Source organism: Zootoca vivipara, chromosome 6, assembly GCF_963506605.1.
Source record: "Zootoca vivipara chromosome 6, rZooViv1.1, whole genome shotgun sequence".
NCBI classification, from domain to species: Eukaryota; Metazoa; Chordata; class Lepidosauria; order Squamata; family Lacertidae; genus Zootoca; species Zootoca vivipara.
In genome coordinates, this window is record NC_083281.1 from 21,670,146 (window position 1) to 21,693,173 (window position 23,028).

Sequence of the window (23,028 nt, forward strand, 5' to 3'; positions counted from 1 at the left end):
GGTTTCTAGTCCTTGCACAGATAGGTTTAACTGTCAAAACAAAATAAAAAAATCCTTCCAGTAGCACCTTAGAGACCAACTAAGTTTGTCACAGGTATGAGCTTTCGTGTGCATGCACACTTCTTCAGATACACTGAAACAGAAGTTCAACTGTGTATGGGCAACACTGGCTGAAATTTCAAAGGCCCAACTTACTACGCTTGTAGGACTACAAGAAGTTTTGTAAGGAGAACTATATGAAATATTACAGAAAAGACTTATGAGAAGGCTAAAATAGCCAAATGATGTGTAAGATAAAATGAGATGATATGTTCTGTTTGCAAAATATATGCAAAAACCAATAAAAACGTTTAGAAAGAAAGAAAGAAATTTCAAAGCCCAGAGAGATATCTAAATAAGATATTCTACAGGTGAAACTCGGAAAATTAGAATATCGTCGAAAAGTGCATTTATTTCAGTAATGCAACATTATTTTTTATTTTTATTTTAATTTTAACAAATGCTTTCTTTTGGAAATTCCACAGTAATAAAACAAATAGTTACAACAATACAAAAATAAACAACGATATTATATTTCATTAATTCCATTCCATTTATAATTGACCTGCCTAATGGCAAATAATTATAATTACAACAAATAAAGGCTTGACATATCTTGCTTTGCATGTCATGCATCTATCTCATATATTGGTTTCACCTTTTAAGTTGCATTACTGAAATAAATGCAGTTTTCGACGATATTCTAATCTTCCGAGTTTCACCTGTATAACTGGAGAAGAGGTATCAGTGTCTTTGTCTGTCCCACAACTGGTCAAAACAGAGAAATTCAAAAATTCAAATTACACTGCAGGAAAAAAATGTGCTGAGTAAGAAGATACATGCAAATTTTCTCCAATTACATAAGTCGTTTAGGTTGCTGAATCAAACTTTCCTTGGTGCATAAATCAGGATTCTCTGGGCACTCATTTTGTTTTGTTTTAGAATGGTCTGCACACAGCCCTAGATGCATGCCCCACCACCACCACCACCGCCATCATGCTTTCTCTATCTTTCTCCACAATGAGAGACAAGATAAAATAGAGTACAAAGGCCCCAGTTTTGCTGGATGCCCAGTCAGAACCTGTTCCTCTCACTGCAAGTGTCTTCTTTTGTGTGAGAAGGAATGCTGAGAAAGAGAGCTGGCCTGCTTGTTTCAGGATAGGCTCAGCCAGTACAGCATGAGACTCTTAATCTCAGGGTAGTGGGTTCAAGCCCCACAATGGGCAAAAGATTCCTGCATTGTTCTCATTGTCCCTTCCAACTCTACAATTCTATGGCTCTCATTTACACCTTCCACATGCAATATACAAAATTCAAGAAAATCAGCTAAAAAGCAGTTGCACACATCACAGAAAGTAACAGCAGGCAACATTTAAAACATGCATGTTTTCTCCCATGGCAGAGATCTATGCATCCAGCTGGGAGAGCTTGTCGGAACAAAAAAATGTCTTCAGTTGTTTCTGGAAAGTGCAAATAGCTTTTGCACGCCTTTTTGCTTCAGAACATCCTGTATCTAATTTAGCACCCGCCAAATCTGTTTGCGTGCCTGTTTGTCTGATCTTACTATGACCAACATCCCAAGTCTTTGGGTATGGTGGAAATGGTGACCAGAACCCTACAGCCCCTTTCAAGTCCCGGAGATTCTTACCTGGCATCCAGACCAGGCATACTGGGTGGTGAGGTTGATCACCTGATTGTTCTCTGGGCGGATCACAGACTCCTTCATCAAACAATCCTAGGAAGAGGAGAGAGGAGGTAAAAGGGGGAAAGCAGGAGCCTCACCCTAACATCACCCTGAGCAGGATGACCACATGCAAAAGAAGACCGTGGTGCTGTTCATTTAGAAGCGGTATTTCCTTCTCCCTGAAATAAAAGTGGAGGCACATTTGGCTCTTCTCAGACCTGGAGACGATGTCCAGCGCCGCTCTTGCTACCTATGAATCATTCACCATCTGAAGATGCTCTAACCTGTAGCTTACCTCTCTTGGCATCTGTGTGCAAAACCAAGGGCTCCTCTTGTCGTCCGTCACAAGTAAATAAAACAGCCAAACGCGGCTGGGAGACCAAAGCGCCAACCCTCAGCAGGATCTGCCAGCTGCATTTCTGCACGATTTGCTGCACTCAGTTTTCGCGTGGGGTTTCATGGAGCGTTCTCAGACTCCCGATTCAGCACAATGCCCCGTTCTCAGAGGAGACTGCCTGTCACGTCTCTGCATGAGATGCTGCTCTGGGCTTGGACCCCGTCCAGGTTGGGAGTTGTCCCAGAACAGTGATGTATGCAGAAACACACATGGTAGGCTCCTTCAAGGTGGGGCATCTTTCACACTCTAAACCAGCAGTAGGGAGCCTGTGGGCTTTCAGATGCTGCTGGACTCCGGTTCCCTTCAGTCTCAGCCAGCATAGCCAGTGGTCATAGATTGATGGGAACTGGGGAGTTCTACCTCCCCGTACTGCTGGTTCTCCTATGCCACTCTAGTCTGTCTCAGCAGGAAGTCTGGGAATTACTAGATGTGCCAGCCAGTGTTGTGTAATGGTTAGAGTGTTGGACTAAGGCCTGGGAGACCAGGGTTCAAATCCCCACTCAAGCCATGAAGCTGGTTGGGTGACCTTGGGCCAGTCACTGTCTTCTCTCAGCCTAACCAACCTCACAAGGGTTGCTATGGGGATTTAGCAAGGACGGGGGAATTTTGGGAGAAGTTTCATTGGAAGTTTTTGCTGTTGTTACCGATATTACTGATGCTAACTTTTTGTATCTTTATTTTTATGTGCAAATTGTTCAGTTTGGTTATGTAGTTTTTAATGTGTGTTATTTATTTTTACGACTACTTTGCTATATTTGTAATTATGCAAATATTTCAATATTGTAAGCCACCTTGAGCATTGCTTTAACTATGGAAAGGCAGCATTCAAATAAAATGATGATGATGATGATGATTCAGTGAGGAGGGGGGAGAACCATGAACGCCACCTTGAGCTCCTTGGAGAAAAAGGTGGGGTAGAAATCGAAACAATCCTCCTTCTACCCTATAACTCCCCTTCTCCAGCCAAATCACCACACTATGCTCCTGGCCTCGAGATAAGAGCTGGGGAAGGTCAGTCTGGATGAAACCCGGGGCCTAGGGGAAGCCTAAGATGGAACCTGGACGAACACAGAAACTATTCCCTTCGTCAAGGTAAACAAACGACCTTAGCTGCTCAGCTAAGTACCCAGCACCTGCATGTCAAAAGAGCAAGCTGCATCTTCAATGGGTGAGCTCTGTTGCCATAGAAACAAATGGGCGGGACTTCCGCTACCTTCCTCACCTGGTTGGTAAGAAGAGAAACAGTAGGCCAAGGCAGGGCTGTATATGGGAGGTGTATTTGTGATCTGAAAGTTGGAGGCTGGAATCTGGAGGGAGAGGGGCATGTTTTGCTCTGTGCTGAGCCTCAGCTGGACTTTGGGGCTTCTCTGGAAATCTAATGGAGAAGCAAGATCTGGGGGAGTGCTGATGGCGTGAGCCCCTCCATCCTGTGTCCATATGTGTAAATAAAGCCTCATATCCTAAAGACAGCAGCTTCTCCACTAACCTTCCAAGGAAAGGAAAGCTGGGTCAGCACAGGAATCCCTGCCGGCCGTCATTGCTCAAAGAATGGGATAGGAGCACACAATAAAGCAACTCCTGTACTCTATTCCGAACTTAAAAATGGAAAGCGTAATGCTGGTGGTCAACAAAAGAGGTTTAAAAACTGTCTCAAGGCAAATATTTTTTTTAAAAAAAGTAGTATAAACACCAACAACTTGGAAACACTGGCCTACAAGCGCTCCAGTTGGAGAACAGCCTTGACCAAAGGCGTCATGGGCTTCAAAGACACTCGAACTCAGGACATAAAGGAAGAAATGTGCTAAGAGGAAGGCACGCTTGGCAATTCCACACTGTGATCAACTGCTACCCAGAAACCAATGTCCCCACTGTGGAAGGACGTGTGGTTCCAGAATTGGCCTCCACAGTCACTTACGGACTCATTGTTAAAACTGTGTTTATGGAAGAAAATCTTACTCGGCTACGAGTGATCGCCAAAGAAGAAGAAGAGGATGACAGGAGGGGATCAGGGAGCAATCCATTGTCTCCCCTAGCAACCGCCCAACCCCAACCCCTCCCACTGCCTTTCCTTGCACACCTGTAGAACCAGGCCTTAGCGTGGCTCCTCTGGCAGCAGGAAGGTTTTGTGAGCAAACACTTCTCATCGCCAAGCCTTAACGAGCCTCTGCTGATAGCCGATGCTCATATCTCCGGAAACTGCCACATCTAATCTCACACCAGAAAGCGCGCAAATTACATCGCACAAGAAAGGCACCCAGCTGCTCCCTGACACCCATTGTCATCATGGAAATTATGTCAATTATGTACAACTGAAATATGCAAATGTGCTGCAGTTTCGTAGTGCCTAATAACGGTTCCCCCTCTCCAGCTTCCCTCTGCGCTGAAGAAATTGCAAGTGCTCACCCCGGCCAGTTCTGACTTAAACCGCTTTGAAAGAGAAACCTCAAAATTCTTGACCCGTTCCAGTTTAAGAGCAATTTCTGTTAATAAGGGATTGCTGAGCAGAAGAAATTGCTGGCTATGGAAAATAGAGCATTATTCTGTCATTCCACCAACCTGCGTACCATCATACTTTGCGCTTTTTTCATGCAGAGCTTTCCAAGAGCTCAAATCGCTTTACATAAATTACCTCGGTAATCTGTACAACAACCCTGCAAAGTAGGTCATCATTCTTATCCCTATACTGCAGAAGCGGATGGGGGGGCAGCTGACTTAAACGGGACTTCCTCTCAACTAATGTGGATAGGATTGAAGCAATATCGCACATGAGCTGAGATCCAAACAGGAAGATTTAAGCACAATGAACTTAAACCGGGTTTAATGGCCATCACAGTGCCCCTCTATCCCCTAAGTTCATTCTTGGTCAGAGAAGAATGAGTGGAATTCACTGGGACCCTCACCCAGGTCAGACTCCACTCGGGGTCCCAAGTTCTCATCTCCTAACCCCCTAGGACCTTCCAGTTCTCAAAAGCTCCTTCCATTCCTCCTCATCCTCCAAAAACTCTCTCCACAACATCTCCACAAGACTCGTGACACCTGGGACTGCTGCTCTGTGAGGGGAAGCAACAGGGGAACTCTGTAGCAGACAATTCTCAGTCCAGCCACCAAAGGACAGTTCCCCCGATCCTCTGGGAGAAGCTATGACAGCCTAAACAAATGCTAGTCTATTGCTGGACTACAACTCCCATCACCCCCCAAAACTGACCATGCTGGCTGGGGTGATGGAAGCAGGAGTTCAACATCACTAAGGACATTGGTTCACCAGCATTTTACTACAGATTTCTCTTAATAAACACATTTTTTAAATGCAGTGATAGCTAATGGACACATTTCTGCAAGCAATTTTCCCATATACAATGCCTTTTTGTTTTGTTTCCCCCCACGAATATATTCATCCTTATGCAAACTTTCCCCTCATAGATGCATTCTTTGTAAACGTTGTTAAGCAAAATTTTGATAAGTGCGAATTTCCAAGGACAGATGTGTTTTGGTTCACATATAGCTTTGAAAATAATAATAATAATAATAATAATAATAATAATAATAATAATAATTAATTAATTTATTTATTTATTTATTTATTTATTTATTTATTTATTTTTACCCCGCCCATCTGGCTGGGTTTCCCCAGCCACTCTGGGTGGCTTCCAAAAGAAAAATAGAATAAAATAATTGATTAAACATTAAAAGCCTCCCTAAACAGGGCTGCCTTCAGATGTCTTCTAAAAATCTGGTAGCTTTTTTTCTCTTTGACATCTGATGGGAGGGCATTCCACAGGGCGGGCGCCACTACCAAGAAGGCCCTCTGCCTGGTTCCCTGCAACTTGGCTTCTCGCAACGAGGGAACCGGCAGAAGGCCCTCAGTACTGGACCTCAGTGTTTGGGCTGAACAATGGGGGTGGAGATGCTCCTTCAGGTATACTGGACCAAGGCCATTTAGGGCTTTAAAGGTCAGCACCAACACTTTGAATTGTGCTCGGAAACGTACTGGGAGCCAATGCAGATCAATGTAGAAAAGCCTGGCTTTGATAAGATTCGGCTTCCAAAGAGACCTGAGTTGAATTTCTCTCCCTCCACCTCCGTGGCGACTGTGCATAACTTGCAGAGAAGAAGCTAACCCACAGGGACATATTCACCTCTTGAAGGGAAGTCTAACTGCAGCTGAATGACCCATCCAAACTGACCTTGTTTCCCTTCTTGTAGACGGCGGGCCACTGGGAAGGATCATCAAAATAAAGAAGGATGTTCTCGCAGCATTTGGCCTTTAAAGGGAAGCAGAAGGACGGCTGTAAGGATAGCAACAGCAACATAGGCCCAACACGACAAACACATTGTATACTACGACAGGGATGGTGAACCGGTGGTCCACCAGATGTGGCCGGACTCCACGTCCCATCACCCTGAGCATAGGCCATGCTGGCTGTGGAATGATGGGATTTGGAGTCCATCCACAACTGGGGGGCTGTTTCCTGCCATATACGAAAAAGGTTAGGCTTTTTATTTATTTTGCTTATTTGACAAAATATGTCAATAAAAGCAGTTCAATGTCATTAAAAATATTTTGAAAAATTAAATAGCAAACTAAAAAGAAGATTAGAGCATGTCAACATATATGAAGTTGCGGAGGCTTGCCTTAAAAAATAGTTTTATGCAGGCACTGAATTTTTTGAGATGGTATAAGAGGTGGCTAAAAAAAAAAGGAATATGATTGAAAGATAAAAATATTACCTCTGGGTAGCGGAATCTGAAGTCCAGGCGCCCATAGTCAGAAAGGAAGCAGAATCGAGTCAAGAATACCCAGTCCTGGGAAGAAGGAATATGTGCATATGTTGTTTCTTATCATACCAGCTCTGCCATTTTGTTTGTTTGTTTAATATATTTATGAACCTCATTTTCATATATAACATATCCCAAGGCAGTATTATTATTATTATTTATTTATACCCCACCCATCTGGCTGGGTTTTCCCCACCACTCTGGGCGGCTTCCAGCAAATACCAAAATACATTAAAATATCACAGATTAAAAACTTCCCTAAACAGGGCTGCCTTCAGATGTCTTTTAAAATTAGGATAGCTGCTTATTTCCTTGACATCTGATGGAAGGGCGTTCCACAGGGCGGGTGCCACTACCGAAAAGGCCCTCTGCCTGGTTCCCTGTAGCTTTGCTTCTTGCAGTGAGAGAACCGCCAGAAGGCCCTCGGCACTGGATCTCAGTGTCCGGGCTAAACGATGGGGGTGGAGACGCTCCTTCAGGTATACAGGACCGAGGCCATTTAGGGCTTTAAAGGTCAGCACCAACACTTTGAATTGTGCTCAGAAATGTACTGGGAACCAATGTAGGTCTTTCAGGACCGGTGTTATGTGGTCTCGGCGGCCACTCCCAGTCACCAGTCTAGCTGCCGCAGTATACAGACTAAACATACAATATCACCATGAATGCATCAAACCCATCAGTAAGAGCTGCTTGGCAAAGAATCTCACATTTGAAAGTCCTGCCAGAATAAAACAGTTTTTAGAAGACTCCTAAATCCAAACCCAGGACACCATCTTCTGGGTCCCAAATCCCGCGCGAGTCACGTGACCCGCACAAGATTGCGCACCCAGGGAAAAAAACGCGCTTTTTTTGAGCAAGATCTCGGCCAGAAATCACACGAGAGCAAGACACCCAAAATGGCCGCTGTACTCTTGAGGGGGGAAATGGGATGTCCCTGGGTTGTCCGGGGCAGTTGGTGGGTATGATGGTCTGAAATTGTATATAGCCGCTTCCTTGTTCCTCTTGAAACCTTTAAGGTCTTCTTGCATGAGGGTCTTCTTCCTGCCCAAACCCTAGAGACACAGCCCTTTGCAAACCCAATCCCATGGAAACACACTGTGGAAAGCATCCAAATATGATTAGAACATTATATTTCAGGAGAGATTAGCATAAGCCCAACCCAGCCTGAAAATTATTCAAGTGTCAGCAGCCCAAACACGGCTCCAACCAGTTACCATAAAAATTTTTACGGCTTGGCTGTAGGAAGAATAAATAACATCCCAAACAATCCCCATAAAATGAAATCTATTAGGCGGTTAACGTCATAGTCATTAATTTAATAGAGCGCAGTGCACCAACTAGAGAGGGCAGGCCAGTCTGACCCACTCTGTAGCAACGGCTTGTTGCTACAGACCCCTAAATGAAGGGGGGCACCGGGCAGACCCTGTGCTGTGGCCTGGTGTAGTGGCCTGCTTCAGGAATTGGTTCTGAAAGCAGCAGAATCTTTTATTTTAGTCAAGTAAAGGTAAAGGTAGGTAAAGGGGCCCCTGACCATCAGGTCCAGTCGTGTCCGACTCTGGGGTTGCGGCGCTCATCTCGTTCTATAGGCCGAGGGAGCCAGCGTTTGTCCGCAGACAGCTTCCGGGTCATGTGGCCAGCATGACAAAGCTGCTTCTGGCGAACCAGAGCAGCGCACGGAAACGCTGTTTACCTTCCCGCTGTAGCGGTCCCTATTTATCTACTTGCACTTTGATGTGCTTTCGAACTGCTAGGTTGGCAGGAGCTGGGACCAAGCAACGGGAGCTCACCCCATTGCAGGGATTCGAACCGCCGACCTTCTGATCAGCAAGCCCTAGGCTCAGTGGTTTAACCCACAGCAGCCACCTGGGTCCCTATTTTAGTCAAGGGCAGGGGGCTATTTCACGATTTTGACTCCATTTTAGGAGACCAGGATCTTGCTGCAGTAATGGGTTCTGTGACCCCAGACCACAGGGTTCTGGGTGGAAGAAGTGGGGTTCACATGGGATTTCTTGTAAAGAATTCTCAATATCATAGGCTCATATCATAGAACTGTAGAGTTTGAAGGCACCCCAAGAATCATCTAGTCCAACCCCCTGCAATGCAGGAATCTCAGCTAAAGCATCCATGACAGATGGCCATCCAACCTCTGCTTAAAAACCTCCAAGGAAGGAGAGAGCACAACCTCCAGTGGGGGACCGTTCCACTGTCAAACAGCTCTTACCATCAGAAAGTTCTTCCTGATGTTTAATCAGAATCTCCTTTCTTTTAACTTGAAGCCATTGGTTTGGGTCCTACCCTCCAGAGCAGGAGAAAACAAGCTTGCTCCATCTTCCATGTGACAGTCCTTTAGAACTCTGAAGATGGCTATCCTCTCAGTCTCCTCTTTACCCAACTCCTTCAACCATTCCTCATAAGGCTTGGTTTCCTCAGTTAATATAATACCGTACTTTGATTATTTGGGGGAACCTATAGGTGTTGATCTCCTGTTTACCAGTTTTAGCACAGAATTTTGTAGGTTTTTAGTATAGATATGGTCTTGGCAGAGACTCCTAGAACCAACTTTCCTTTTCATCTACTAAGCAGATATGCTCCCTTACAGTGCATATTCAAAGGCTCGACCTCTCCAACCATTGGACCTCTTCCAGATCTGGGAACAGGATCCAAAAGTGTTGGCTACTTGAGTCTCAAGATGCACTCTCAATGTAGATTATGTGCCACTCCACATTTGTTAACAGCGTTGTCATGGTTTCCTGGGAAGTGAGTCACTCCACTCAAATGTTTTTACACAAGAGTTGAGAACATTTTCCTATGGAGGGCCATTGACACACAGAAAAAGTCTATTCGGGGGTGTAACCACAAGTGGGCGGAGCCAGGGGGCTGGATCTGGTGGTAGGTGGGAACAGAGCCAAAAGAGGGTGGAGTTTGCAGGATTGCATAGTTCTTTGGGTCTATTCTGTCTATTTCTCTCTCACATGCACACACAGTGCCAAAGAGGAAGAGATTCTCAGAGGCGGTGGTCTGGAGGGGGAGAATGGCCCTACAATGTCCAGAGAGCCAGTTGATGTTTTGGATCACACAAAATCAGACTCAGGACTGCAGGTTCCCCACCCCGATTTAAATATTGAAGCTATGGTCGACCTCCCTGCAGCCCTTTCTTACAGGTTATGAAACACAGACTCTGCTTATAGATTCCTAGAATGGTAGAGTCAGAAGAACCCGAGGGCCATCTATGTCCAACCCGCTGCAATGCAGGAATCTCAGCTAAAGCATCCACGGCAGATGGCCGTCCAACCTCTGCTTAAAATCCTGACCACCAGAGAGAATGAGAAGAGTGAGAAAAGAGTGATGGGAATACACACACAAACACAAACGGGGCTGTAACCCTAATTGCTCCAATCACCCAAACCTGACCATTGCACCATTAATCCCCTAGAGCTTCCACCCTGTGCAACTACTAAGCTCTTTTCACCTTCCCAATCCCAGTCCTGAAGCCACTTTTCTATTCTGCAGCCCCACCTTGCACCCTTGTTCTCACCTCTTCACCACCACGTCCATGCCTTCCCCTCCTTTTTGTGAAACCCCCTCCCCTTGCACACAACCCCTCCCCCCAGTGATAACCTCCTGCACCTCCCCCCTCTCACAAAGGGCAACTAAGAAGCACCTTTTCTATTTCACATTCTGCAAAAACCCTGGAGCCACCATCCCCACCTATTCTGCAAACCCTTTCATTCCCCTGCTTGGTGGCGCAATGGGTCAGTGTGTCTGGCTGTTAACCAGAAGGTTGGCAGTTCGAGCTCACACAAGGACGGCTGCGGGCAGGATTCCTGCATTACATGGGGTTGGACGAGATGACCCTTGGGGTCCCTTCCAACTATACAGTTCTATTATTTTATTATTCATCTTCGCCCCCATTCCCATGCCTCCTGTTTGCACATGACCTGCACATAGTCAGTGGTGGCTAGTGCCCATTGGTGTTCGTAGGGTGGAGGGCAGGGAAGTCAACATTAGGGGGCGCCAGAGACAAATGATGGGCAGAGCTACCCCCTGACTACTGGCAAGTAGGAAGGTAGACCGGTAGGAGATGCCTGAGGGCAGACTGATGTTGGTGATCTGATGTCCTGTTTGTCAGCTTCCATGGTTACTTTTTGCTTTTTGAGTCCAGCTCTTTATTGACTTCAGGGGAAAAACTTCAAAGTCAGAAGTGACTTTCCTTAGGGAGTGACAAAGAGGCACAGCAAATTAGATACCTGGGTCATAAACCGTAAGCTCCGATTGCCCAGAGCATCCTCCAAAAGCCAGCTACGTGACAGTTCACACTAATCAAATGGAGTAAAGGGTACTAAAAAAAGGTCAGATCCTATCCCCCTTGACAGCGTTCTCTCAGTTTCCTTCTGGCACAAACTCTAATCAACCTTGATGATGAAATGCCACAGAAGCCACATTCACGCCACTCTAAGAAACTGCTTTCAACAGTTGTGGCTTCTTCCCCCAAAGAATTCTGGGAGCCGTAGTTTGCTAAGGGTGCAGAGAGTTGCTCAGAGGCCCCTATTCCCCTCACAGAGCTACAGTTCTCAGAGGGATTTGATTGTTAAACCACTCTGTAAATTGTAGCTCTGTGATGAGAACAAGGGGGGCACTCGGCACTTTTAAGAGATGACAGTTCCTGTAATTCTTTGCGTGGGGGGGGGGAGCCATGACTGTTTAAAGTGCCATCATAGCGCTTTAAATGCACAGCGTTGAGTGCGGCAGGAATAACCCCGTTTATTCCACTTCAATGCCGATATGGAAAGGGTTTGTGTCCGCGATCCAACCATCGGGAATCCCCATTCTTCCAGGAGTCGCAGCCACCTCCTTTCCCTACACGGCCAAAACAGTGCAGCGAAATACCGTGCAGTTACTGTTGTTTCTTTGGCACCTGATACCACAAATGGTGTCAAGTCACCGTACCGCAGTTTCCTGGGCCAAAGCCATCACCCGCTGCAACTAGACAATAGCCACTGATAGACTCAGCTGAGAACTGAGACAGACAAAAGTCTCAAGAGGAGGGGCTGAAATAATTCGGGTCAGGGGAAAAGGCAAGAGAGGCAGATCGAAGGACTTGGAGAACAGGCAGGGAAGGAGGAATGTAAGCTAGACCATATTGCAGCAGTCTGCCAGGTCTAGAAATGTATGTATATAATATTAGGTGGAGGTATATAAAACCTCCCCAGGGGGAAATGGATATCTGAGGAAACAAGCCTCTTTCCTCCTCGTTCTTTCTCCTCTGTCCGATTCCCGGGCCTAACTCCTTCCCCTTAAAATCCCCTTTGCGTTCCCATGGCAACAACCCATGCTCAAGGTTTCCACGGAAACCGTACCGGAGGCTGAAGAAGGCAGAGGAAACAAGCAAAATCCGAGAATTGGGGCAAAGGCAGGGGGAAGGATCCAGGGGGGGGGTCAGATTGTACACACCCCTCCCTGGATTTCAAGCAGCCTCCTGAGCTTTATCTGCCTGCCACAGGTCTCTCCGAAACACCCCCCAAATAAACCCCTGGGGGCACATTGCCTCAAAAAATACCATTTTTTGTGAGGCCTGCTGCCTCGGCGGCTGCATCCTGCAAACAAACAGCAATTAACAGGCGCCGTGTTAAAGTTGTGAGAAGGGGCAAGAGCTCAGGTAAAGCACCTGCTTTTCATGCAGAAGTTTCCAGGTTCGAATCCCGGCTTCTCTAGGTGGGGTTGGGAATGCCCCCCTTCTGAAAACCTGCTGCTGTTAATCAGCAGGCAGTACCAAGCTAAATGGGTCAATGGTCTACATTCACACCATACACTTAAAGCACTACGGTACTACTTTAAACAGCCATGGCTTTCCCCCAAAGAATTCTGGGAGCTGTAGTTTGTTAAAGGTGCTGAAAGTCGCCCGGAGACCACTACTCCCCTCAGAGAGCTACAATACCCAGAGTTCCCAATGAAAGAGGATTGATTGTTAAACCACAGTGGGAACTGTAGCTCAGAGGGGGTGTCTCCTAACAACTGCAGCTCCCAGAATTCTTGGGGGGGGGGAGCCATCACTGTTTGATGTGGCATTGTAGCACTTTAAATATATGGTGCAAATGTGGCCCACCACCACATTCAAGACAATTCCAATGACAGCAGCCATCCTGCAGGGGTGTAGCGGTTATCAGTGGTGACTAGTACCCCTTGGGACTGGTATTAATTAATCTAGGTTAACCAACCTCTTGTATGTACATGCAGCTTCAGAGTGGTCAGGTGTGAGCTGGGGAAGAGGATAGATTCCCAGAATCATATTGTAAAGTTGATAGAGACCCCAAGGGCCTTACAGGGCAGGAATGTTTTGCCAATCAGGGTACAACATCTAGGGAGCTAATTCTCATTTTTAAAGCATATTTCATTTATGGAAGGCACATCCACCCCATAAATTTAAAGCATATTCAGTACACATTTAAAACTCAAGTTGTCCCCCCCCCTCAAAAAAAGAACCTTGGGAAGTGTAGTTTCCCTCCTCACAGAACTACAACTCCCAGCACATTTTCAAACTACAGTACCCAGGATTCTTTGGGGGTGGCTCTGCACAAAGCGATTGTTGTAATTTGTTAATAGTGGTTGTATATATATATAAAGAGGTGCTGGTTATTCTGGTGGCCAAACACACAAAAATATAAAATTCCTGCCATCATTGGCTACTACGAGTCACAATGGCCATATGTTATCTCCAGTATCAGAAAACAACAACAGGGCAGGGTTATTGTGTTCATGTCACACCTGTGGAAAGAGGTGTAAGGCCCTTAGTCTGATGCAACACAACTCTTATGCCCTTATATTTCTGTGCTTTAACATCAGATGACTTAACCTGGAATACTGTCTCTTGTTCTGCGCTTTCACATACAATTAAAGCACAAGGCCTTCATCCAAAGAATTTCAGTTCGCTAAGTGTGGGTCTGTGAGGGGCAAACTACAGTTCCCAGAATTCTTTGTGGGGACGGAACCATGCACTTTAAATATGCTTTAAATGTACAGTGTGACCATCACATGTAAAGTGGATTAGAATCTTCATTCTACTGCAAAACATCCAATTACAGGATTTAACTGTCCTTTACCCAATTTATTAGCAGATGGGCTAAAGTGGGTCCATTAGTTGACATTAAAAACTCAAAGATGTGCTTTGGATCAAATAACCCAGGGTATTTGGCGATTGCACCCTAAATCACTGGCTCATTCCCTGCTCCCAGACCCTCCAGTCGCTAAGGAGATACCGCAGTCCCAAAGCTAACCGCCCCTAGTCCACCCACCTACCCTTTCTATGGCCTAAGAAACGGCAAGTGGTGGCGGCTCCAAAGCAGACAAATTTATTGCATAGTAAGGTTTATTGAGCTAGCATGCAGTATATAGAGAGATTGGAAGGGCAGAGGGAGCAGAAGGAGGCCGAACGACAACGAAACTCAAAAAGTATATATATAGTCTGTGGCAATGTTCTATATAGCTATAGAGCAAGTAAAGCGATCGTTTACAACAGCAGTTATGCTGCACTGCTGACTGTAAATACATAGAAAGAACATTTATTGTGGTTTATAACATAGGGAACTGTAGGGTTGCCATATTTCAAAAAGTAAAAACCAGGACACCCCAAATTGTTGAGCTTTTTAAAGGAAAAACCCAAAAGTTGTAGTAAAAGCTACAATTATTTTATTTTATTTTTACATTTTGGAGCTTTTTAAGGCATTTTCGGCACGATTTAACCCATTGCCGGTTTCCCAGGACATATGCACAATTTCCGAAAAGTAATCCAGGATGCCATTTTCGGAGGCGTACTACTGCAGGACATGTCCTGGGAAATCAGGAGAGGTGGCAGCCCTAGGGAACTGCCTTATACTGAATCAGACCAAATAGTCCATCTAGCTTAGTACTGTCTACACTGACTGGCAGCGGCTCTCCAGGATTTGGAATGGGACCCTACCAGCCGTACCTGGAGATGCCAGGGATTGAAACAGAGACCTCCTGCATGATCTACCACTGAGCCACAGCGGTGTGATAGGGTGAGATCTTGGTTTTATACAATACTGTTACAGAAGATGCCTCAGTCCCATTTCCCTTCTTCCTGTCTGTATCCATCTACAGTATATGGAAAGTATATTATACACACAAACCCGCCAACTTAAGATAACACTTTCTGCTTCCGATATTGCAGACTCTGGATCACATCACAATAAGTCTGCTAGTCTTTTAAGGTGACATGAGACTCTTTGCTGGTTTTTTTGTGGGTGCAAGAGACCAAGGGCTCATCATCCAGACCTCCCTTTGTGTCACGTTTCTAGGCACAGGTCCGAGCTTTAAAGCCCTGTGTCTGAAAGTCTATTTTAATTTATTTATTTTTTTGTTGCAGCGCTTTCCTCAGGGGGGAACTTGTGTTTTACCGCCAAATCAGAGCAAATGGCAACTGCGTTTTCTGTGGGTTTCCGTTTGCTCCGATTCAGTGGTAAACCACGGGTTTTCCTTCAGAAAGCATCGGGACCGGGTGCAGGGGAGGGGGAGGAGGGAACACTCGGGCAGAGAGCTTTAAAGTCCAGAGCTGTGCCTAGAAACAGCAATGCAAAGGGAAGTCTAGATGACCCCCTCTAAAAGTTGCTCCAGTGGCATAAGGCACTTACAGACAACCTGCTTATTGCACATTTAGCCTGATTTGTTTGCAAGGAGATTAGATGATTTTGGCTATTCCATGAGTATTCATTGTGATGTGTTTGCTGGGAGGTTAGACGATGTTGCATCAAAGCAAGTGTTATCCCACACTTTCCAGGGCATTCTCCCTTCACTTTCCTTACTGCAAAAAAAAAAAAAACCACACAAAAAACCACAAAACACAACAACAGATTTGCTGGGAAATTTGTTGGGAAATGAAGACCTCCCTATCAACTACAATTTTGCAACGTAAATTTGTTGGTGTGAGATGTGAATCCCACCCCAAAACAGTGACAGCCTGGAAGGACCCACAGTCATGCTCTCCCACACAGCAAAGAGGCAAAACAGCAAAAACTTAGGAAGCCACTCTATAGTCAGTCAGAGTCCATCTAGCTCACTGGTCTTCAACTGGTGGTTTGGGACACATTTATGGGTCATGACCTGGTCCAAGGTGAATTGCAACAGGAGCGCTACCACCATACAAATGTTGGAGCAGGGTTACTTTACTCCTTAGCCTTTTCTTCTCCCAAAGACTTCCAATCCCACAAGCCAACAGAGGTTTAAACAGGCATCCCCAAACTTCGGCCCTCCAGATGTTTTGGACTACAATTCCCATCTTCCCCAACCACTGGTCCTATTAGCTAGGGATCATGGGAGTTGTAGGCCAAAACATCTGGAGGGCCGCAGTTTGGGGGTGCCTGGTTTAAGATCTGAGCTTTCCTTCTCAATTTGCCCCTAACTTCCCTCTATAGCTTATGAAGAAACTGCCTTCTTGACCATTGGACCCATTTTGGCTTCCTCCACTCAATCCAACAGAACCTGTCTTCTCCCTGCAGGGGAAGTCCCTAGCTCACTGAAGGTTTGAGACCCATCTGCTACCCTCACCTGGTTTAGCCGGCCAGTCGAAGCCGTTCCCGGGGTGTGGTCGCTCTTGCATGCTGACAGCTTCCAGGAGCCAGAGGTGAGAGTTCATTGCAGGGTGGGGACCAAAGGTGGGCCAAGTACCCCAGAAGGACCATGATGTGTCCCCTACCCCTCCCCTAACTACCACCCCCCCAAAAAAAAGTCTGGTAAAAGCATTAAGAAGTGGGATCCAGGATGCATGTTTCAGTTAAAAGTGGGTTCTGGTTCTGAAAAGGTTGAAGGCTACTGATCTGGCTCAGTGCTGTCTACATTGACTGGCAGCAACTCTGTAGGGCTTCAGACAGTGGCTGTTCCCATCCCTAGATGGGAAATGCCAAGGACTGAACCAGTTGCTCTGCCACTGAGCCAAGACCCTCCCCACTGATATCAGATTAGTTCGTCCAGAATAACTAGCTCCCCTAGTTATTGACACACCAAGCCTCCTCCTGGTTTTTTTATTCCACATCTATGCATGCATTAAATAGGCGATAGAAACAGCCACCCACCTCGCTTCTAACTGCTCCACTCCAAACAGCAAAGGCTGCTGGCTGTGTGCTAAACGACAAGTGACCTATTGCACGGCCTTGAGCCTGCACCCTATGAGGTGGGCCTAGCGGAGGAAGCTCCAGGGTGCAAAAGTTATAGAACAGTGAAATGGATCCAACCCCCCCCCCTTTTTTTTTACAAGCAAGCAGACTGGCCTTTCCTGGTAGAGAACAACGAAGCCCCGGTTTGTCATTTGGGGGTGAAGGAAGGCATCCGGAACGTCCCCTCCAATAACCCTCCACCCCAAATTCCAGCTACATCCTGGAATAATCTCCCTACCCACCGCCTCCTCCAAGGCGTCAAGGCAGAAGAGGAAGCTGCCTTAGCAACCATCTCGCCACGTCCAAAGCCCATCGTGGGGGAGAATCCAAATAAAAGCCTATCTGGGTGGGTGGTTTATTTGAGGGGGGGGCGTTATCTGAGCCTCTTGGGCTCCCCCAGGCAAAAAAAGGCCATTGCAAATGTCATAAATGAATGGGGAGAAAATCTTTTTTTAAGGGAGAAGGCTCCAGTGCTGGCAGAAGGGGGCGGGGGGGGGCGGCGGGAGAGAGGTCACATTTGAGAGCGCGCAGCAATGCCCCGCCAGCGCTCTGGCTCCAGTTACCGCAGCAAGCGCATCATAAGCGAGCGCGCAGGGGCTTTGGGGAGGAAGGAAGCGGGGATCGGCGCAAGGGAGCCCCGGGAGGCCTGCGCCGCGTGGGCCCCCGAGTGGGGCGGCCCGGCTCGGTTCTGCAAGCGCCGATAGAAGGCAGAGCACCTCCTTCTTCCCGCCCCCACCCCCACCCCAAATCTCCCCAGATGCGCACTCACCTCCTTGGTGCTGATGTTCCCTTTCACGTACTTTCCCCAGCAGGTCTGGGGCGCCTGGAGCAGTAGTAGCAGGAGGACGTGGAAGGAGACGGCGAGGAGCTTCACAGCCCCCGGCAGGCGCTGCAGAGGTGCGGGCAGCTCCATCCTCAACCCCATGGCCGGCTCCAGCAGCCGGGCTCGGCTCCCTGCGCGCTCCCGTTTAAAGAGACACGAGCTCAACCCCTCCCCAACCCCTCCAAAAAATGCACACCCCACAACACAGCAGCAGCCTTCTTCTTCCTCCTCCACTCCCAAATCTTGTGCATCGGGGATGTGTCTCCTCCTTGCAAGAGATGGAGGCGCTGTGCAGAGAATGGATTAAAAAATTTTTTCACAAAAACCACTCCGCTATTTATTTTCGGGCGTGTGTGTGTGTGTGTGTTGGTGTTATGAAGACGTACTACTGCCTAAGACCAATTTCTTCTGCACGGAGAGAAATATCACAGGACTCAAACTGCCCGAGCAGACTGGGCGGTGCCGTCACGGATCTGTTGGCGTGAAAAGCTCGCAGAAACCGCCTTGGAGGCGTCCTTCGCATCCTCACGTGTTTCCAGTAGGTTCTCAGTTTTTAGACTGCGTATGTATGCTACTCGGAGCAGGGACCTGTCACTTCCCAGACTACCTTGTTTTGTAACGTTCCAGCACCAGAGATGCCAATATAAAACATTGGGGGGACGGGGGACCCAGGTAAGCCCTGCCCCGCATAATCAATCACAGTATGTGGCACACACACACATCAATTTGCATGGGGGCTGGCCTTGTCATATATTTTAGGGGGGTATCAAAGGGACCTTGGACCCCTAGGAGTTGGCTCCTATGCCAAGCACATCAATGTTTGTTTGTTTGTTTAAATGTGTCAGTCAAGTTTGCTCCCTGCACCCTTTCATTGAAAAGAGAGAGAGAGATGCTGAAGGGACTCTGAAAATATTTTAAAATGACCCCCCACATCCCTGCAAAAGGCCCTTGAGTGTTGTACATGGAGTGGCCTTTGATTTCACAGAAGGCATTGTAGCAGAATGATTTCCATCATTGACGGCCACAGGCCAGGGTAGAAATAAACAGCGGAACTAGCAAATGAGTATCTGAAGAAGTGTGCATGCACACGAAAGCTCATACCAATGACAAACTTAGTTGGTCTCTAAGGTGCTACCAGGAGTGCCTGGCGTGCTCTGGTCCATGGGGTCACGAAGAGTCAGACACGACTAAACGACTAAACAACAACAAGGTGCTACTGGAAGGAATTTTTTTTATTTTGTTTCAGCAAATGAGTTTCATTGATAACATAGCGCACGCTCTCTCTCCTTCCACTTTACCTGCACCTCTTACTATTCTGTCACACCATAGATTAGAGAAAGGGTGCATTTTTTCCCCCAGACTGAGGGCTGTATTTCCTTCTGGGGAACATCCACAGCCATCTGTCGGGGATGCTCTAGCTGAGATTCCTGCATCGCAGGGGTTGGACTAGATGACTCATGGGGTCCCTTCCAACTCTACGATTCTATGAACCTTCCAAGCTGCTGGTGGGCGGAGCCAAAGGCAGAACTGGGCAGAGCAACACAAGTAACTTTCTTCCTATGTGCAGTAGGCTCATTTTCACACACATGCAAACACCTCTCTTTCTACCCTTTATCCAGAGAAGCAAAAGGCATGATCAGAGTTCAACACATTCCAGCGGGACCAAAAAGCCCTCAGGATGAAGCATAAGTACACCATAAATTTCCTCTTTAGTTGGTGAAACTAAGAATGTGGGCTTGTATAACAGGCTCACTTTCCCCCTGACGTTTCTGATATGCTAACCGTAACAGGGGAAATATGAAAGAGGATTTTACCTTTTAACAGTAAGTGTTTATTAAATTGTAGGTGCATTCCCTTCAATACCTCAAAAACGGTATCTATATTGACGTTGACTAACGGGCAAATGCTTTGGAATGTAACCAGCTCATCCGTTGGTTAAAAAGCCGGTGGTTAATTCCTTAATCGGTCGACAGTCCTCAGATCTCACCTGCGTTAGCATTTTGCTATGCAGGCTTCTGTTTTTGTTTTTAAATTTATTATATCTGTCGATCCTTTTTTCTATTGAGAGCAGAGCTGTTCCCAGCTGTTCTCCTCGACTCTGGTAAGTAGTGTCACTGCATATCCCTGGATATACTGGGCTCGACAACTCTTAATATAAAACAGTTCCAGGGTTAAGCAGTTTGAAACAACCTGATGGTCCCACCTGAATGATTTAACCAATGCACAAAATAACAGCTGTGCTTGGCACAACGAATATAGAAGTAAGAACATAAGGAGAGATGCTGGATCAGGCCAGCGGTTCATCAGATCCAGCATCTTGTTCTCCCAGATGCCTGCAGGAAGCCCACGCACAGGACCTGATCGCAACAGCACTCTCCTCTCCTGTGACTCCCACCAACTGGCATTCAGAAGCATCATTGCCTCTGCTTGTGGATGTGCAGAGAAGTGTTTGAAAGGTTCTGTGGCCGAAGCAATCAGGAGAAGCTAAAACGGCCCAGACACTTCGCTCAAGCCACTTGGCAAACCCTCACCGTGATCAATTCCCACCTGGAAACCAATGTCCCCACTGTGGAAGGACACGTGGATCCAGAATTGGCCTCCACAGTCACTGACAGACTAATTGTTAAAACCATGTTTATGGAAGACAATCTTACTCGGCTATGAGTGATTGCCAAAGAAGAAGAAGAATATTGTGTTTTGATGTGGCAGCCCAGCTTAGGTTGGCAATTAACATGGGCAGGGTATAAATAATAAATTATTATTATTAGTAGTAGTAGTAGTAGTAGTAAGTTGCTGGCACAATATAATCATTCTACCCTTTTGACTTAGGGTGCTGGAGGCTGCATGGACTGCAAGAAGATCAAACCTATCCATTCTGAAGGAAATCAGCCCTGAGTGCTCACTGGAAGGACAGATCCTGAAGCTGAGGCTCCAATACTTTGGCCGCCTCATGAGAAGAGAAGACTCCCTGGAAAAGACCCTGATGTTGGGAAAGATGGAGGGCACTAGGAGAAGGGGACGACAGAGGACGACCAACCAACATGAGTTTGACCAAACTGCGGGAGGCAGTGGAAGACAGGAGTGCCTGGTGAGCTCTGGTCCATGAGGTCACGAAGAGTCGGACACGACTAAACGACAGCAATTGTATTAAAAATGGTTGTTGCTACTCACATGGGTGTTATGAAAACAAGTCCTGGAAGAATCTGCCTTGTAGAGGAAACCTCAGCCATAGCTAGCTGAACCTCTTGCACCCACTTAGCTGTTGACGCCTGGGAGAAAGCAGCAAGCAATGACCTACAAGAAAGAGGCCCATGAATTTTTTTTACGGAGGATTCAGAGGCAGGTGTCGACAGCTTGATATGCGGAGCGCACCGTGCATTGTACCGCCATTTTTTAAAAATGGCAAAAGTTATTGGGAAATCAATGTGCATCCTAAGCAAACAATTTGTCTTTTCTATTACTGTGCATTTGCAGGACCGAAAGCGATTAATGGCAGTGGCTGGAACTTGCAGGGTTGACGTAAGGGCAACGGGCTGGTGTGCAAAAAAGTTCTTGCAAGGCTCATTCCTCGCAGGAGGGTTTCTAAAGATGAAGCCAGAGCTTTTCAGTAGCATTAAGAGCATTTGTGCTGCTGTTCAATGATCATGGAAGAGGGACCAGGAGGGAAATGAGTGCACAATGCTTGCCTATTGACGGCAAACAGGCACCTTCGCTGTATTGCTTCTAAAACCATTTTTGTTTAGGCTAGCGCATCCAGATATATAAAATGTTTCCGTGTGTTTCAATCTGCTCTTTAGCTTATTGTCAATTTAGCAATTTTTAAATGTTTTAAATAGTTGTTTTTTTAACTGATGATTTAATCGTTTTAATCTTTTTTCAAACCTTTTGGAGGGTTGTTTTGCCACAGCCAACCAATATATTGATTTATGAAATCAGTCAGTGCATACATAAGAAATTTTAACCTGTTTTAAAGTAGGGTTGTGATTTTTCTTGGTTCTATTTATTGTCTTTATCTTTCTGAAAACTGCTTTGAGGTTTGTTTGTTTTACTACCAATCTATGTATAAATTTGATGAAATAAATAAAAATAAATGTGTGACAAGTACAAAACCAGGAGCGCCTTAAAGCTATTCACAAGGATGTGACTAAGTGTCACCTGCCCACAGATGAAGGTGAAGAAGAGGACGTGCAAGCCAAAAAGATGTTTTGATATGGTTTGGGCATTTGTTTTAAGTATGGAAACTGAGCTCACCCTAGCCTTATGTAACCTGTGTCCCTGCTGTCCCTGGCATTGCCTGTAATAAACACACACACACACACACACACACACACACACACACACGTCTGATTCCCTCCCTCTCTGTTTCCCAAACTGCACATTAGCACCTTCCCAGCTGTTCTGCATTTTGTGTCCAACAGCACACTAAAATAAAAACCTTGTCGGAGAGAGATGAAGGTGGCAGACTGTGCCATTGATGCTCACAGCGGGCATGCTTAATTTGTTAATGCTTGCTACCATGCCGAGACAAACAAGCTTTGCAGGTGTATCTGTGATGTTTCAGAACCCTGTTCGTGTCTACTCAGAAGAAGGTTCCACTGAGCTCCTTGCAACTCTGATAATCTCCTTGAACTCTGATAATGCTTCTAGTTCGCCTGAATGGAGAGTATAGAAAATAGCCTGCCCTATAAATATGGAATGTATGCAGTGCAGTGCCAGATTTACCTATAAGCTGAACATGCTATAGCAGGGGTCAGCAAACCTTTTCAGCAGGGGGCCGGTCCACTGTCCCTCAGACCTTGTGGGGGGCCGGACTATATTTTGGAAAAAAATATGAATGAATTCCTATGCCCCACAAATAACCCAGAGATGCATTTTAAATAAAAGGACACTTTCTACTCAAGTAAAAACACCAGGCACGCCCCACTAATAACCCAGAGATGCATTTTAAATAAAAGTACACATTCTACTCATGTAAAAACATGCTGATTCCTGGGCCATCCACGGGCTGGATTTAGAAGGTGATTGGGCCACATCTGGCCCCCGGGCCTTAGTTTGGGGATCCCTGTGCTATAGCTTAGGGCTCCACTCTCTTGCCCCCCCCCCAAAAAAAATGTAAAGGGAAAAAAACCTGGGTGTACATTTCCAA

General features: G+C 46.3%; 1 protein-coding gene across 1 annotated transcript in view; it reads right to left on the reverse strand.

The window, feature by feature from the left end:
* The window catches only part of TMEM145 (transmembrane protein 145), a 30,741-nt gene extending 12,757 nt beyond the window's left edge, over positions 1-17,984 (reverse strand). The window contains exons 1-4 of the mRNA XM_060276518.1: positions 17,829-17,984; positions 6,849-6,923; positions 6,305-6,382; positions 1,688-1,774 (exon numbers count right to left, since the gene is read on the reverse strand). Of these exons, the coding sequence (XP_060132501.1) occupies positions 1,688-1,774; positions 6,305-6,382; positions 6,849-6,923; positions 17,829-17,984 (396 nt within the window). The remainder of the gene's footprint in view (positions 1-1,687; positions 1,775-6,304; positions 6,383-6,848; positions 6,924-17,828) is intronic.
* Between the last annotated feature and the right edge of the window lie 5,044 nt (positions 17,985-23,028).